Source organism: Ambystoma mexicanum, chromosome 10 (assembly GCF_040938575.1).
Source record: "Ambystoma mexicanum isolate Mex_15411 chromosome 10, UKY_AmexF1_1, whole genome shotgun sequence".
Taxonomy (NCBI): Eukaryota; Metazoa; Chordata; class Amphibia; order Caudata; family Ambystomatidae; genus Ambystoma; species Ambystoma mexicanum.
In genome coordinates this window covers 1,114,406,676-1,114,423,575 of record NC_090932.1, presented here as the reverse complement: position 1 = coordinate 1,114,423,575, position 16,900 = coordinate 1,114,406,676, and the positions used below count along the sequence as shown (strand labels likewise).

The 16,900-nt window shown below is 50.2% G+C and overlaps 1 protein-coding gene across 3 annotated transcripts in view; it reads right to left on the bottom strand.

Annotated features, from left to right (window-relative positions):
- Positions 1 to 16,900, bottom strand: part of ZMIZ2 (zinc finger MIZ-type containing 2) — a 403,457-nt gene that overhangs the window by 161,150 nt on the left and 225,407 nt on the right. For all 3 annotated transcript variants that reach the window (XR_011276133.1, XM_069618968.1, XM_069618969.1), the window contains exon 8: positions 13,444 to 13,524. Coding sequence is in view for 2 of the 3 variants with exons in the window: in XM_069618968.1 (XP_069475069.1) it covers positions 13,444 to 13,524 (81 nt within the window). In the remaining variant the exon portion in view is untranslated. The remainder of the gene's footprint in view (positions 1 to 13,443; positions 13,525 to 16,900) is intronic.

Below are 16,900 nucleotides of genomic sequence, written 5' to 3'. Positions count from 1 at the left end.
AGTCCACAAAAAGTTGTTTGTCTGTTCCATTTCTAGCAGTAAAGTACAATTCTCCTTGCACCCAACGTGTGGAAGGATGTTTCTGCTGAAAACTGCGTATCTTCATTCTCTGAGGGTTTATTCATACAAAATAAGAAAACGTTAATCTTAGGTATGCTCTTAAAAGCACCTTTTTTGATTAAGGGGAATTTTGTCTGAAAAAGCTACCTTCCTTAAACATGGTTTGATGCCAAACAAACAAATTCATTGTTTTAAATGGTTCAATCCTGAATAGGATAACACTGTTGATTTCCACAAATTTGGAGCCGGGAAGTGGGTGTATGTTTGCCCATGGCAGGGTCTCTAAATAGATGAACCAGATAGCTATGACGATATGCTATATATATCGATCAACGTGTACGTGCTTAGCAGCCACACAAAAAAAACGAAGTTGGCCAGAACAGGGTATGTGGTCCCACAGAGATGCATTGAATCACACTGTGGTACTCTATTAGTATAATTCATGAAAAATAACTCGGTGAATTGGACCCTTGGGATTTAACCCAGTTTTTTTTTTCTTTCTTCAGGTAGTATATTGGCCAGGATTAGGAGTGCGCGCCTCACCACCCTTTTGTTTTTACATGAAAAATAACCCACAGTAAAATGAATGCATTGGACATATCCTTTACTTAAAACAAAGTAAAAAACGAAGAAGCCCACATAGTGTAACTTTAACACTAAGAAAAATGGAAAGGTCCAGTTTTGATTGTGGACATAAGGGAGACGTTTGTTGTGTACAAAGGGTTGCTAACATTTAGAAACAACCTAAATTGAATACTGGGTTAAAAAAAATAATTAAAAACTCTGGGGGTTGTTAGGCAGCTGCAGGTCTATGAACAATCAAACTTGCTCTACAGCAGGTATGAAACGTGGTCTTGTAAAGAGCAGTTTGGTCATTTGTTCTTGGCCTCGTTGCGCATGTCTCTAAGAAAAGAGGGAGAGGTTAGCAGGAGGGGCAGATTTTGACATGTCTGCAGGTTGAAAATACCCAGGTCCTGTGTAGTATGCGCCTTAGCTTAGTTGAATACTTTGCTAGTATGTTATCCGGAGGGGACAGCCCATGATCTGAGAGACAATATGTACTTTGGCTAATGTTAAAAACTTAAGGGGGAGAGGGGTGAAATGTGATGGACTGAAAAAGGGAGCTTAGCCATAGTTTATAATTTTGTGTGGAGTCGGATAGGGTTGTGGCAGCTGTCTGAGGGAAGATGGCGTAAGGTGGTAGGAGATTTTAGAAAGGAAATAGTCGTGGGTGGGGTTACGAGTAGTGTGGGGGAGGGGGGACATGGGTGCCCTGCAGGAACAAGGTAGTGTGCGTCTGCTGCGGATATAAAAAGCAGGTTTGGCAGATCACAGATAATCGTTAGATTTCATTTAGTTTGGTGGTGTTCAATCCAAGTGTGCCCTTTTTTCCCTAATGGCTTAGATGTAAGCTGCATATGGGTTCCTAGTAATTTCTATGGCTTGCAGGATGCCTTTCGTGCGCCAAAGTTAAAAAATGTTGGGTGGGTTTGGTGCTTGTGATTAACTTTTTCCTCCACTAGATTAGGTAGGATCGTCTCCCTGAACCTCAAAAAACAAGTGTTGGGTGATTGGCACTGTTGCCAACTCCAACCTTGATTAGAATGGTATCATCAGCCTAAAATAAGGTATTACAAATCAATTGTTACAGCAACATCAATGTTACCAGAATCTGGCCATTAAGATGTCTTCAGAATCATAGGAAACATATGGTTTAAGTTACGTACCTGTAACTATTATTTCCCATCATGGGTCTGGCATGGATTCACATGCACATGAATATTCACAGTCATCAGGCTGGGAATCCTCAGTAAAAGAAAAATAGTTTCACTTTCACTTACACTTACAAAGTGTAGTTCTCCTCTAAACCAATCACTGTGCCCTGGGTTATACTGCGTTTAACGAATGACAGTCCTCCCCATAAGCCACACCTATGGCAGCCATCTTCAAATTAGGCAAGCATCTAAAGTGGAAGTATGACCAAGAAGAGCTGCAGAGGAGCCGGAGGAAGGGTTCGCATGTGAATTCATGCCAGACCCATGCTGGAGAAGAATAGTTACAGGTAAGTAACTTAAAACTTCTCCAGCATGGGGTCCGGCAAGGATTCACATACTCATGAAGAACTAGTACACAGCAGTACACATGTCTACCCCTGGAACAGACTCACCTCAAGCAAACAGGGTGCATAGCACTGCTTGGCCGACTCTGGACTCCTCCCTGGAACCCCTGTCGACACAGTAGAATTTTGTGAAGATATGCATGGACCGCCACGTTGCAGCCATGCAGATATCGGGCAGGGGCACACCAGAAAGGAATGCTGTTGTCGCAGCAATCGCTCTGGTGGAGTGGGATCTTGGACGGCCTGGCAGCCACCGGTTCACCAGCTGATGCCAGTGCATGATGCAGCAGGAGAGCCATCTCGAGATGGAAGACTTAAACTTTAAACCTGTGAAAACTTCAAAGCACGAGCAACGTCCAGCAAATGAAATCAGCCAGTGACGAAGTTTATGAAAAAAAACAGGCAACACCAAAGTCTCTGAGGCAGAATTCCGACAGAGCCTTTGTCATGAAAGAGGGGTGTGTACGCAGTACCACCCTCGATACGTGGAATTTCAGATACAGTTGCTTGCAGGATAGGGCCTGGATCTCACCCACACGTCTGACAGAGGTGATGTCCACAAGGATTTTCCACAACAGAAAACTGAGTGGGCCTTGACGCATAGGTCTGGTGCCCCCATGAGCCTTGTTAGAGCCACGTTGAGTTCCCACACCAGGCCGGGAGGCTTCACCGGCGGGAAAGATCAGAAAATTACCTTGAGGAACTCCTTGACTAGTCTGTGGGACCACAGCGAGGATCTTCCCAGAGGCCTGGTGTAGCGGGAAATGGCCGCCAGGTGCACTTTGATAGATGTGTAAATCAGCCCAGCTCTTGCCAAGGACAGCAAGTATGGATGGATCTGCGGAGCCGTGACCCTCAGGGGTAATCTTCTGTGACCAGTACCACGTAGCAAAACACTTCCACTTATGGCTGTAGCACTTTAGAGTCGGCAACGCCCTTAGCCTTGGACTTCCTTGCAGTTCGCAGGAGCTCATAACCTCCAAGGCCATGCCTTCAGGTTCAGCTATCCTGGGTCGTGATAAAGGATTGCGTTTCCCTCTCTGGTGAGCAGATCCGGAAGTACCAGCAACTTGACTGGAGGCGACGCTGACAGGCTGAGCAGGTCCAGATGCCATATCTATCTCGGCCACGCCGAGGCAAGGAGCATCATCTTGCATCAGCACTGTCGAGTGGGTTGATGAGATGTAGCAGGAGAGGAAACGGGGTGGGGCGAAGCATACAGAAACATGCCTTCCCACGGGAAGGAGAGTGTCCCCCAAGCTCCATAGTTGATGAAATCTGCTGGCAAACGTCTTGCATTTGGAGTTTGCCGCTGTGGTGAAATGATTGATCGGTGTCTGCCCCATTTGACGAACAGGCGGTCCACCTGATCCTGAAGAAGTACCCACTGATGACAGGCGCGTAGTTCCCTGCTGAGGGAATCTGATGGTTTTCTTGATGCCTGCCAGGTGGAGAGTGACAAGGAACATCCCTTGTCCGATGGCCCAGTGCCACAGGTTCCTTGGAGAGCACTGTGGACCGAGTGCCCCCTTGATTCATGATGTAGAACATGGTTTTGGTGTTGTCCGTGAAGATCCTCACCACCTTGCCGTGAAGATCCTCACCACCTTGCCCTTCAGAGACCATAGGAAAGACTTCAGGGCCCAGAACACTGCCTGTAGCTCCAGAATGTTGATGTGCAGACCCTTCTCCTCTGGAAGCCACAGACCTCTAGTATGTAGATGTCCGGTGAGAGCCCCCCTCCACTCCCAACCTTCCAGACAGGCAACCATGGTGACAGTCACCTGGTATGGAGGGGTTTGAAATTCCGTTCCATGGGCGATGTAGGAGCGCACCCTACCCACCACTATTGCCTGCCGGAACTCCTCATTGAAAGGGATCTAGTCTTCCACTTGTATCCAACGTGCATTCAAGAATTCCTGTAGGCGTCCCATCTGCCATCTGCAGAGACGGACAAGGTAGATGCAGGACATCATGCCCAGCAGCGACTTCATGGCTCGTACCGCGCCTGTCTTTGTCGACGACAGTCGTTACACCTTCCCTTGAATGGCCGCTAGCCTCTTCTCCACGATCGACGCCAAACAAGACACCGTGGAGTCTGGCGCCGAAAAACAGTGAGTGCTGCAATAGCGTCAAGCAGGACTTCAGATAGTTCACTCAGAATTCCAGCTCAGTTAGTAGTCGGACAGTCTCCTTTGTGTGCTTGTCAGCCAGCTCCAGAGAGGGGGCACGCATCAGCCAATCGTCCAGGTAGGGGTTTACGTTATGCTCTGCAGATGCAGATGGGCCGCCACCGGGGACAGGCATTTTGTAAACACCATTGGGGTTTATTTCAAGCTGAACGGCTGGGCCTTGAACTGGTAGTGCTGGCCTTGCACCAACTTTCGATGTTTCTTGTGAATGGACATGGAAGTAAGCGTCCTCCAGGTCAAACCAAGTCAAGAAAACCCCTTCCTCCAGTTGGCCGAGCATATGCTGCAACGTTACCATCCTGAATTTTTGAGACTTCAGGTACTTGCTCAGGTGGGGTAGGTCAAAGATGGGTCTCCAACCCCTTGTCTTTTTTCTTACCAGAAAATATCTGGAATAGACTGCAGAGCCCCAGAGCTGTAGGGGAACAAGCTCTATCGCCCATTTCCGTAACATGGCTCGCACTTCTTCCAGGAGCTGAGGGAAGAGTGGGGGCACAACATCTTGCCAGATTCAGGCCTGGTTGGTCACCGGCGCCCTGCCCTGCAGGCGACAACACTGGCCTCAGTTACCATAGGCCTGAGTGGAGGATCAGGAAAGTTGCCTGTAACATGAGAAACCTTTTGACAATCTGCTCGACTTTCCCTTGGAGGAGCGAGAAGGCAAGCGATGCTGCTGAAGGGTGCCAAGGGAACGTACAATCTCTGTGTCTGTTTTTATGGCTTGGATGGACTTGTCGACTGCCTTCCCAAAAAAACAGATTCTCGCCATCAAAAGGCATGTCCAGAACCTTCGCATGAACGTCCTGGCAAAATTTAGTGGCCTTCAACCATTCCTGTCAAAGAAGGCATCTGCCGGAACACCGTATCAGCAATGTCCACTGCCACAGAGATGGCATGGTCCGACGCCACTTCCCCTTCCTGAAAAGAGGGTTAGAGCTTCCATTTTCTTGTCGTCGGGAAGGAACTCTAGGATAGGCCCCAGTTTGTACCACAGCTCCCAGTCGTACCGAGCCAAGATTGCCAGGGTGTTAGCCACCTCGATTGTGGATGCTGCTGTGCAAATCACGTTCCCCCTGGCGTTCATCCTTTCCCCCCTCGCTGTCCAGGGGAGACAGACGAGGCCAGGTTCACCGAACATTTCCTTGCGGCAGCCAACACTACAGAGTCAGGCAACGGTTGAGACGTTTGGCACCTGGGCGTGGAATCTGGCACCCTGTACTTCTCCAACCTGTCTCGCTTGGCTGGAGCCGTGCATGGGTTCTTCATGTGGGCCAGACCCTCCTCCCAAATGTCGTCCATAAAAGGTACTGCAATGATAGTCTTACGGTTGGGTTCTTGTCGTTGATACAAGAAACCCTGCTCCTGTTTCCTCAGGCGCCAGCTGGAACAGCTCAGAGGAACTGGAGATCATGGAGTGGAATGATCCCACCTCGTCTAGTGGAGAAACTATGAGGAGCATAGTCCACTGGAGGAGTCTGGTCCCGACATGCTGGAGAAGGCAGGTGCAGGGACATCGGATGACGCTTCCTCTTTTTACTTGGAGGCTGTTCGGGAGCCTCAGGCACCACAGGTGCAGGTACTGGTGGCAACCTGTGTTGAATCTCTGCCACCAGGGCGTGGAGTCGAGAGAATGGTCACTGAAACATCCCTTGGCTGAGGATAGAGTGACGGAGCGCTAGGCCCTGCAATGCTGCCTTCCTCATGGACCGTATGAACAGACTCTTAGTCATCGTCCGTGGATGACATGTCCATGTGTTACATGTCAGCTTTGGACAGCCGTTTCGGCGCCTCCTCACCCCCTCCCTTCTTTTTCCCACCCGGAGGGCCTTGAACTGGAACATGGACAGTGTCTTAATCCCTCCAGGGATATTTGCAGCCTTCGCCGATGCCTCTAAAGTGAAAGTTAAATATTTTTCTTTAACTGAGGATTCCCAGCATGACAACGGGGAATATTCATGAGCATGTGAATCCATGCCAGACCCCATGCTGGAGAAGTCTAGTTTAAAGGCAGTGTGTGTGAGGGAGTGAGTGTGTTGATGACTGATGTAAAAAGCTTCCGATTCCGCTTTGAGAAAAGAAAATCTGCTGGAATACTATAGGGCTTTGAATATGTCTTAAATGTGTGTTGCAGCTTCAATGATCACTCCTCTTCACAATGCCAAGTGCTTTGGGATATTTTATACTTTGTCTTCTGTCCAATAATCACTCCAAAAAAAACAAAAAAAAAAAAAGGAAGTTTGTGTGGGCCATCTGAGCCTCAGACTGCGACCCCCTCAATGTGGAGGAAGGCTTGGACCTGCTGTCACCCCATAAAGATTCCAGGGAACTCTTCAGGTGCCAGCCAATTTGTATTAGATTAAGGTATTTCTACAGTGCCAAATGTTGAACGAGTTTATGACTTCACCAGACTTAAGACCACCATGAATGGCACAGAGTCGATAGACATCAAGAAGGTGAAAAAAAAGGTATGGCTAAATGGAAAGGCCTTGAGAAAAGGGGAGGAATATCCAGATACCCAGTTGGGAAGTGAAATGATGAATGCAAGCATACTTCTACATTTCGGTTGTGCCATTAACACTGTGGTGCTGTTAACAGTTGTAACTTTCTATGCAAATATTTTAAAAGGAACAAGTTACTTACCTGTAACTGTTGTTCTCCAGCATGGGTCTGGCATGGATTCACATGCTCATGAATACTCCCCGTCGTCAGGCTGGGAATCCTCGGCATAGAAAAAAAAAATCAGTATCAGTTTCGTTTCTGATCTGTCTTTCTTAGTAGTAACCAATCACTGGTCTCTGGGTCATACTGCCCCCAGCCAATGACTGCCCTCTCCCTAAGCCCCGCCTCTGGCAGCCATCCTCAGATTTGGTAGCACGTAAAGTGACAGTATGACCAAGTGAAGAGACGCAGAGGGGTAGGCGGGAGGGTTCGCATGTGAATCCATGCCAGACCCATGCTGGAGAACAACAGTTACAGGTAAGTAACTTGTTCCTTCTTCAGCATGGGGTCTGGCATGGATTCACATGCTCATGAATAAGAGAATACATAGCAGTACACACATGCACAACCACGGGAGGTGGCAACAGGCTCAACATTAAGCAATACAACAACTCAACATTAAGCAACTCTTACCTCCTCACCAGGCTCACCTTAGGCGAACAGGTTGAGCAGCACTGCTTGGCCGACCCTGGACTCCTCCCTGGACTCCCAATCGACGCAGTAGAATCTTGTGAAGGTGTGCGTCGACCTCCACGTCGCAGCCCTGCAGATGTCCAGCAGGGGCACACCAGACAGGAACGCCGTGGTAGCAGCGATCGCTCTGGTCGAATGGGCTCTCGGACGGCCGGGCAGCAGTCGGTTTGCCAACCGGTGACAGTGCATGATGCAGCCGGAGAGCCATCTGGAAATGGAAGTCATCGAGAGCGCCTTCCCTTGATTCACAGTCCCAAAGTTCACAAACTGCTGTGACGTCTTCCGAAAACTCTTTGTGCGGTCCACGTAGAACTTCAGAGCTCTAGCTACATCCAGCGAGTGCAAAGTCCTCTCGGCCGGCGACAAAGGCGACGGGAAGAAAACTGGCAACACCAAGGGCTTGTTGAGGTGGAAGTCCGACGGCACCTTGGGCATAAAGCAGGGGTGTGCCCTCAGTACCACCCTCGTGTCATGAAAAGTCAAGTATGGAGGCTTGCAAGATAGGGCCTGGATCTCTCCCACTCCTCGTGCGGAGGTGATGGCCACGAGGAAAGCTGTCTTCCATGACAGGAACTTCAACGGCGCCGAATGCATAGGCTCGAATGGGGCCCCCATGAGCCTGGTCAGCACCACATTAAGCTCCCACGCCGGGGCAGGAGCCTTCACCGGCGGGAATGATTGGAATAGTCCCTTCATGAATTCTTTCACCAGGCGATGAGACCAAAAGGAGGCCCGTCCCGTAGTCCTGGTATATCGGGAGATTGCAGCCAGTATTTTGATGGAGGCGCGAGCCAGTCAAGCTTTGGCCAGCGGCAGTACTTGAGGGGCCGTAATCCGCAGAGGGTTAATCTTCTGTGCACGGCACCAGACAGAGAACCTCTTCCATTTATGTCCGTAGCACTTGAGAGTTGAGGACGCCCTGGCCTTTGCAAGAACCTCTCTGCAGTCAGCCGGGGTGTCTTACCCTCCAAACTCTAGTGCTGCAGGAGCCAGGCCTGCAAGTTCAGCGACTCCGGGTTGTGGTGAAGAATGGCGCCTCCTTCTCTGGAGAGAAGGTCTGCGTCCGTCGGCAGCTTGACTGATGGGGACGTTGATTGGTCCAGAAGGTCAGGGAACCAGATCTGTCTAGGCCACGCCGGTGCGACGAGGATCATCCTGCACCGGGACCTCTTGAGCTGGTTGATGAGCCGGAGCAGCAACGGCAGCGGAGGGAATGCATAAAGAAATAGGCCGTCCCAGGAGAACAAGAAAGCATCGCCCATGCTCCTCGGCTGGGGGAACCTGCTGGCGAACCTCCGGCACTTGGAATTCGTCGCCGTTGCGAAGAGATTTGGGGTTCGCCCCATCGTCGGAAGAGTCGATCCACTTGATCCTGGCGTAGTTCCCCACTCGTGACACGAGCGCAGCTCCCTGCTGAGTGAGTCGGCGATCGTGTTTTTTATTCCTGCCAGATGAAGAGGCACCAGACACATCCCTTGGGCGACGGCCAAATGCCACCGATCCTGGGCTTCCTTGCATAGGGCCGGGGACCTGGTTCCGCCCTGCTTCCGGATGTAGAACATCATGGTGGTGTTGTCGGTGAAGATCCTTACCACCTTACCCTTGAGGGAGGGAAGAAAGGACCTGAGGGCCCAGAACACTGCACAGAGCTCCAAGATGTTGATGTGGAGAGACTTCTTCTCCGGGAGCCAAAGGCCTCTCGCGTGAAGATCTCCGTAGTGCGCTCCCCAACCTTCCAGGGAGGCGTCCGTCGTCACCGTCACCTGGTGAGCTGGGGTCTGAAAGTCCGTGCCCGCCGACAGATGGGAGCGGGTACCCCACCACCGGATCGCCTGACGGAACGTCTCGTTGAGAGGGATCCTATCCTCGAAGCTGCCCGTCGACTGGACCCAGCGGGCGTCGAGAAACTCTTGTAAGGGGCGCATCCGAAGCCTGCAAAGGCGCACCAGATAAATGCAGGAGGACATCATCCCCAGGAGGGATTTGATAGATCTTACCCTGGCCATGTTCGTGGCCAGCAGACGCTGCACCTTGCCCAGAATGGTCCTGGTCCTTTCCTCCGACGGCGAGGCCAGCCACGCCACTTTGTCGAGCTTGGCTCCCAGAAACAGGGCGACTTGCGACGGAACCAGGTGGTATTTTGGAAAGTTGATGGAGAATCCCAGGTCCGTGAGCAGCTGGACGGTCTTCGCAGTGTGCTCCACGGCAAGCTCCTTTGTCCTTGCCCGGATGAGCCAGTCGTCCAGGTAGGGGTAGACGTGGATCCCCTGTAGGCGCAGCCACCGGTGTGAGGCACTTGATGAACACCCTGGGTGCCGGCTTCAATCCGAACGGGAGGGCCTTGAAGTGGTAGTGCCGCCCTTGGAGCACGAACCTGAGGAACTTTCAGAATGGAGATGTGGAAGTACGCATCCTCCAAGTCCAACGACAGGAAATCGCCCTCCTCCAGCTGTCCCAACACGTGCTGGAGGGTGACCATACGGAACTTCTGTACTTGATGTACTTGTTCAGTCGTCGTAGGTCTAGGATGGGGCGCCATCCTCCTGTCTTCTTTTTTACGAGGAAGTACCTTGAGTAAACTCCGGAGCCCCGAAGCCTCTTTGGGACGAGCTTGATGGCACCCTTCTTGAGCATCGCCCTTACTTCCAACAGTAGTTGAGGGACGTGATTTTCCTTCCTGGCCACGGGTGGAACGCGAGGGCACTTCTTCTGAAACTCGAGGGCGTGCCCTTGGGCCAGGGCGTCCAGCACCCAGCGGTCGGTGGAGATGGACTCCCACACGCTGACGAACCTCGCCAGCCGGCCTCCCACCGGGGTGCTTCAGCAGGGGCCCGACCCCACGGTCGGTTCAATCTTGTTTGGAGGCCGCCTTGACCTCCCTGTCGACGACGACGGGCACCACCTGACTTGCCGCGTCCCCTGTAGGCTTCCTGGGACGAAGATCTTGCCGCTTGGAGGTACGTGGAGGAGCCACTGCCGGATCCCTTGGAGGCACCTTGTCTGCCTCCGGAGCTCCGAAAGGACGGCTGTCGTTGTTGGAGCACTCCCAGTGCCCGGGCAGTCAGTGCGTCTGTCTTGATGGCCTGAAGGGACTCATCAACCGCCTTCCCAAACAGGTTGTTCCCGTCGAAGGGCATGTCCAAAACCTTGGTTTGTACGTCCAGGCAGAAATCTGTGATCTTGAGCCATCCTCGTCGTCTCAAGCAAACGCTGTTGCCCAACTGACAGAAACCGGTGTCAGCGAGGTCCGTTGCCACCGTGATGGCGTGGTCCGAAGCAATCTCACCCTCCTGTAGGATTTCAAGGGCCTAAGCCCAACAGAGGGGCGATTCTGAACCACAACTCCCTGTCGTAGCGGGCTACGATAGCCAGGGCGTTGGCCGCCTTGATAGTCGTCGCTGCGGATGAGATGATCCGTCGTCCCATCGTGTCCAGCTTCCTGCCCTCGCCGTCCGGCGGGGAAGTTGATATCGAGGCCGATACCTCCCCAGCTTTCTTCTTTGCCGCCGCCGAGACGACCGAATCCGGGGTAGGTTGCCCCCAAAGGCACAAGGGGGCAGCGTCGGGGACCTGGCACTTCTCGTACCGGTCCCTCTTTGCCGGCTCCGTGGCAGGGTTCTTGAGGAGGGCGAGCCCCCATCCCAGATGTCATCAAGAAGCAGTACGGCAAGGACCATCTTCCTTTTAGCCTCACGCCGTTGGTAAAGGAACTCTTCCTTCTTCTCTTCTGGGCAGAGCTGGAAGAGCTTGGATGCCCTGGAAATCATGGCATGAAAGGATCCAATCTCGTTGGGCGGGGACACTCGAGCAGGGGGTGACGGGGGACACGTCCCGTCGTCACCTCCGTCGTCATCTGTACCTGTCGTAGCCGTGTCCGTGCCTTATCATCCCCGTGGGTAGTAGACCGGGGGGGAAGGCAGAGCAGGCCGCAGAGGTGGGAGAGGTGGCATAGGATGCGTCGTCCTCCTCTTATGCGGTCGACTTTCCGAAGGTCCTGGCTCCGGTTCCCCCGTCGGGTCTGGCTCAGGTAACTCCATCGGGGGGAGGGGCAACCTTGTCCTTATCTCCGAGCATAAGGACTGAATCGCTGACAAAATGGCCGCCGAAGTGTCCTGCGGCGCCGGAAACGACGGGAGCAAGGGCTCTTGAGGAGCCTTGTCAGCGACACCGTCGCTCTCGTCGTCGCCCTCGTCGTGATCCCTCCCGATGGGCTGGGCCTCTTCCACGACTTCGATGAGCTCTTCCTCAGAGGTCGTGTCCGTATCCCCGATGGCCACCAGCCTCTCCCCCACCTTTTCCAACAATGACTTCGTGGGGGTCTTCTCAATGGGCCTGAAAGACGACTCCCTCCGCGGTGGCAGGGAGACTCTGGGTCCTGAGGTCGCCTCCACTGGTGTAGCCTCCACAGGCTGAGCCAGGGCCGCGGCGACATCCTCAATCGAGGTCTTAGCAGGGTGAATTAAGGCCATCGTCACCTTCTGGACGCCTGGGGCCTTCACCTTGGGGGGAGGGTCTGAGCCTCGCGCCCCCTCTGCCGGAATCTTCGATATCGACCGGGGTCTCTCCAGAAGCTTCGCCGGGTTCTCGGACTTCCTCTTACCCGAGCCAGAGCATTGGCTCGGGGTTGATGGCGCCGGGGAGGATGCGCCCTGCTTGGCAGCCAAGGAGCCCGACTGTTCAGCGCTCCCGGTGCCCATGGACTCACGGTGCTTAGCCTTTTGTTGGGCCCCTGTCGCTGGGGCGCCCTCACAGGACTTAGAAGACCGCTCAGACTTCTTTTTCTTCTTCTCGCCTGACGGGCTCTTCCCTTCCAGCCAGTTGGCGAGACTGAGGTGGCGATCCTTCATGGTCCCCTCCAACATGTTCCCACAAAACGCACAGTCCTTCTCCGTGTGCGTCTTGTCCTCATGGAGGCAGTAGAGGCATAACGAATGCTCGTCCTCCTTGAAAACATTCTGAAGCTGGCATCCAAGGCAGGTCCTGAACAGCTTCCCGGGCGTCGAGCTTCCTTTCTCCTGGGCCATGTCCGGGGTAGGCCTCGGAACTTCTGGAATCCTCCAAAAGCGTAACTTGACGAAATCTTCACCCTTGAGGGGTGTAGAAAACTCCGAAACGGATCCCCGTTGATCGGATGTAGAAACGGTGGAGCTGGAGGTTCTATTTAACTGAAAAATTAGAAAAATCTCCTGAAAAAGTGCAAAAACGCAGCAAAAGCTCGAGAGCTACAGCACGAGGACTTCCAACACTTGAACGTGTGGTAAAAATCTGAGGATGGCTGCCAGAGGCGGGGTTTAGGGAGAGGGCAGCCATTGGCTGGGGGCAGTATGACCCAGAGACCAGTGATTGGTTACTAAGAGAAAGACAGATCAGAAACAAAACTGATACTGATTTTTTTTTTCTATGCCGAGGATTCCCGGCCGGACGACGGGAATATTCATGAGCATGCAAATCCATGCCAGACCCCATGCTGGAGAACAAAAGAAATTACAAAATGTTTCTACAGTGCCAACTGGACACCGAAGAGGCCTCAGGACAAGGTGACCTTCCAACCATAGTCATAGAAGCATATAAACTAGTACAGCCTGGTGCAGCAATTAATACGCAGGTGAGGGCCATATTAGCATGGCCTTTTCATAATAAAAATATTTGAAAAAAATAGGTGGTAGTTTATTAAATGTATCTTTAAACATCTACTGGCAGATGCCTCAATGTTACTGCTATGACCACCCTCCCTCCTTTTCATCCCCCCTCAGAGCAGTGCATCAAGAAGCAACTGTTGAGTATTAAAGCATTTCCGAAGGGAGGTAATTGCAACACCCATTGAGAGGCGACCATCTCCTGATCTAAACCAATAATTTCACATCCGCAAGCAGCACTTACCCCATTCATGTTGGGCTGGTTGTAAGTGTTGAAGTTTCCACCATTGAAGTTGGGGTTCTGTCCATTGTACTGGTCTGTGGTCTGAAAAGAAAGCACAAGAACCAGCATTGAAAAGGAGAACAAAAAACTTAAAATTTGCAGTGAAAATGCAGAGGGGGAATGAGAGGACCATGGGTTGGGGAATGAAGAGGTAGTGAGGTGCTCAGGAAGTGCTGTAGTGTGCTAAAACATTCAAGAAAGGGCAGAACATACATGAACAAATTCAAGTTAGGAAGCGGTTGTCCTTGTAGAAATGAAAAGCCAAACAAATGCTTACATCCCTAAACTTAACCAGTTTTACTTTCTATGCAATGGCCGCAAAATCTGAATACATACTTAAACACAACAAACGATGCAAAATGATAATGGTTGCTTTTTATGGTTGTTCCCGTTTCTATGTATGGTTTCACTAATACTGATATGGGGCAGGGGGTAAGAGCCCCAAGGTGAGTGTTGACAGCAGTTTCCTGGCATGTTTACAGGTTCTGTCGCCCTATCACCATTGACACTACTGCCCTTCCTTTTTGTTCCTAGAATTCCTGATGCAGCCACAGTGCTACAGCAGTTTGGTGGGTGGCGCTGATCTGTGTAGATTGTAGATGCAAACTTTCTCTTGTATCTGCCGGTCCCCACTCCTGACTTTCATTATGTCCACATTATAAGTCCTAATCCAGTGTGTCCATACCACCCTCTTGTAGTGATGGCCCAGCTATGGCTGCTTTGTCCCTGCATTTGCCACTTCACTTTGATATTACAGACTCCAGTAACTTGGGTTCCTCCTCATGTACTTTGGCCATTATGGGTCCACAAGCTGCAAAGCCAATAGGATGGCTGATTAATTTTGTGGGGCAAGCTGTCTCAACATATATGAACTGCCACAAGACTAGACTGATATGGATGACAGTCAGAAAGCTGGTCTGGAGGATTTTTTTTTGTACACAGAAACATGTTTCATGAGAATATTTTTTATACCACTAGAAAAGGGTGAAACAATGAAGACATTCGTCCCTCAGAGCTAGCATCGAATATTGTGGCTTTCATCATTACTCAAGTGAGGAAGCACTCAAATTGCTTCATTAGAGTCTTCCTAATTTCGAAAAAATCTTTAACATTGAGGAGATTCTGACCCTAGCTAGATGGGTCCAGTAAATGTCCTGTATTACTAGATGCTAAGTTAGCAGAAGGGAAATATGGAGTAATTGAAAGATTGTTTTTGACTACTGCACAGCTTGCAAGAACTGAAAATCAGCCAAAACAGTAGCTCAACATCATAGCATTCCACCGAATATTCACCAAGTGGAAAATAAATTGTGTATTTTGCTGCACCAAGCTATCACTGAACCGTCAAGAGTGCCTATGTTGTGGCTTTCACCTATAGCCCCTGTGCTGAAGAAGGGCACTGGTGTTCACATCTGCATTTGCAGCGACATGTGTGGGACTAAAACACTTGATAAAGAACAAGTGAGACTTTCAAAGACTGAATGATGGAGACAGGCACAGAAGGTACAAACCCACAGATCAGCATAAAGCCCTAAACGTCCATCGGCTTTAGGATCAGTCCTAGGCATGGCAAGCTATTACACAAGATACATTAAAGATTTTGCTTCAACTAACACATCTCCATTTCCTCACCAAGCAAGATCATATCTGGACAAAAGAATGTCAGGATCCCTCTCCATTATGATGCTATGGGTGATTAGATCAGTCTGCAGGGAATATTTTGTTCCTGACCTAAGCACTGAATTAACCCTGGATGCCAGCCTGGTTTGTCTGGGAGCAATGCTAGCACAATATAGGCCAGGTTTTAAATCTCCTCTGAAGATAGTCTTATGCCTGCAGAAGCTTCAGTGATGAAGAAAGGGATCTCAAGCAGAATAAGAGTCTAGCAGTCACCCACGCCTGAGAACATTATCATCACCTGTTCTTATATGGCAAAGCTTTTACTATGGTCGTTGATCATTAGGCCCTTAACACACGATATGGTAATCCAAATTCAAGGATGCCTCCCATGACAGCCAGATGGGGGCCTACACCTGCAGGAATGCAATATTTGACATTGTACACAAGCCAGAGAAAGAAGAATCTCACCATTTATCTATCCAGGCAGCCTATACAATGCAGGGTACCAGAACATTGCAATACAAGTAATATAGTACAGAATGCAAAACCGTAATCGCAGGAACTGACCACCACAAGTGACAAACGCAGTCAGATCCCACATTGGCACATGGTCTTCAAACCAGGCAAATGGCCTCTTGCAAATCAGGTGGACGAATCCTCTACAAATATGGATCTTAAGTGCTAAAAATGTTCATGCTGCACTAAGAACTATCCTGAGCCAAAACAGGCCTACAAATCCTGATTTACTAGCACCAGACTAGGTGGGGACGAGTGTTGGCCACCAACTACTGCTGCAAAAAGTGATTCCCTGAAAAATCGACAGGCTTGTGGAAAAGACCTTCGTAATCCCAGAGTATCACTCCTTGAATGATCCCTGAACTGTTAAAACCACACCGCTATTATCAATACAGAAGCCAGTGATTTTATCTTAGCCATTCATACAGGTGCCTATGTCATGGTGGTTCTAGATGGGTTCTCTCAAATGCAAGAGAATCCTTCCACAAAAGCAGCCTCTGATTTCTGCTTTCAACTAGATCATTGCTGCTCATGCAATTTTTCAAATGGTCAAAGGATGGGCCACAGTTCAGCGAATAAAATCTCAAAATATTTTCAGAATATCTGGCCTTCACCACAGTCGAGTGACTATTGTGGCCTGAATCAAATTTCGGTGGCAAAGCTTCATGTGTAATTAAGAGAACTCTTCAAATTTGTCACACCATAGGCTTAGCAGCACAGGCTCTTTGTCTTAAATTAGGGGTATTGTGGTAGTCTCTCAGCAGTTAAAGAAAAAAAAGGCACAAAATCGCTCCCTGGGCTAAAATTGGCCGAGTGGGTGAATTTTGCCGGGAATCACATTTTTCTGCCATGTGAAATTTGGTCGTATAGACAGACACCCGTTGTTGAAGGATGAAGTAAAAGAAAGCGATTTACTGCACAGAAATAATTAAACTGTTGCTCGCTACAGTAGTTTCAGTTTTCGCAATTCACTGCAGATATAAAAATTGGATGAGAGAAATAGGGATAAGGAGAAGGAGGGCAGAGTGAAAGATGATGGAAAAAAAATAAAATTAAAAACAACGTGCATCATGCAAAGAGCAATACACAATCAAGGCGCTGAGTTCCCGAGAGACAAACTGCATCTACATCAACCAACAAGAAGGCTCAGATCAAGCAATGACTTCCGCCTGGAACTGAAACCCTACAACAAAAAGAAAACTGAGGATCTTCTTTCTCTCACCAAGCACCGAAAACCTGAACAACCTTCCAAAGTATATACATAACACAAGAAACCACCTAC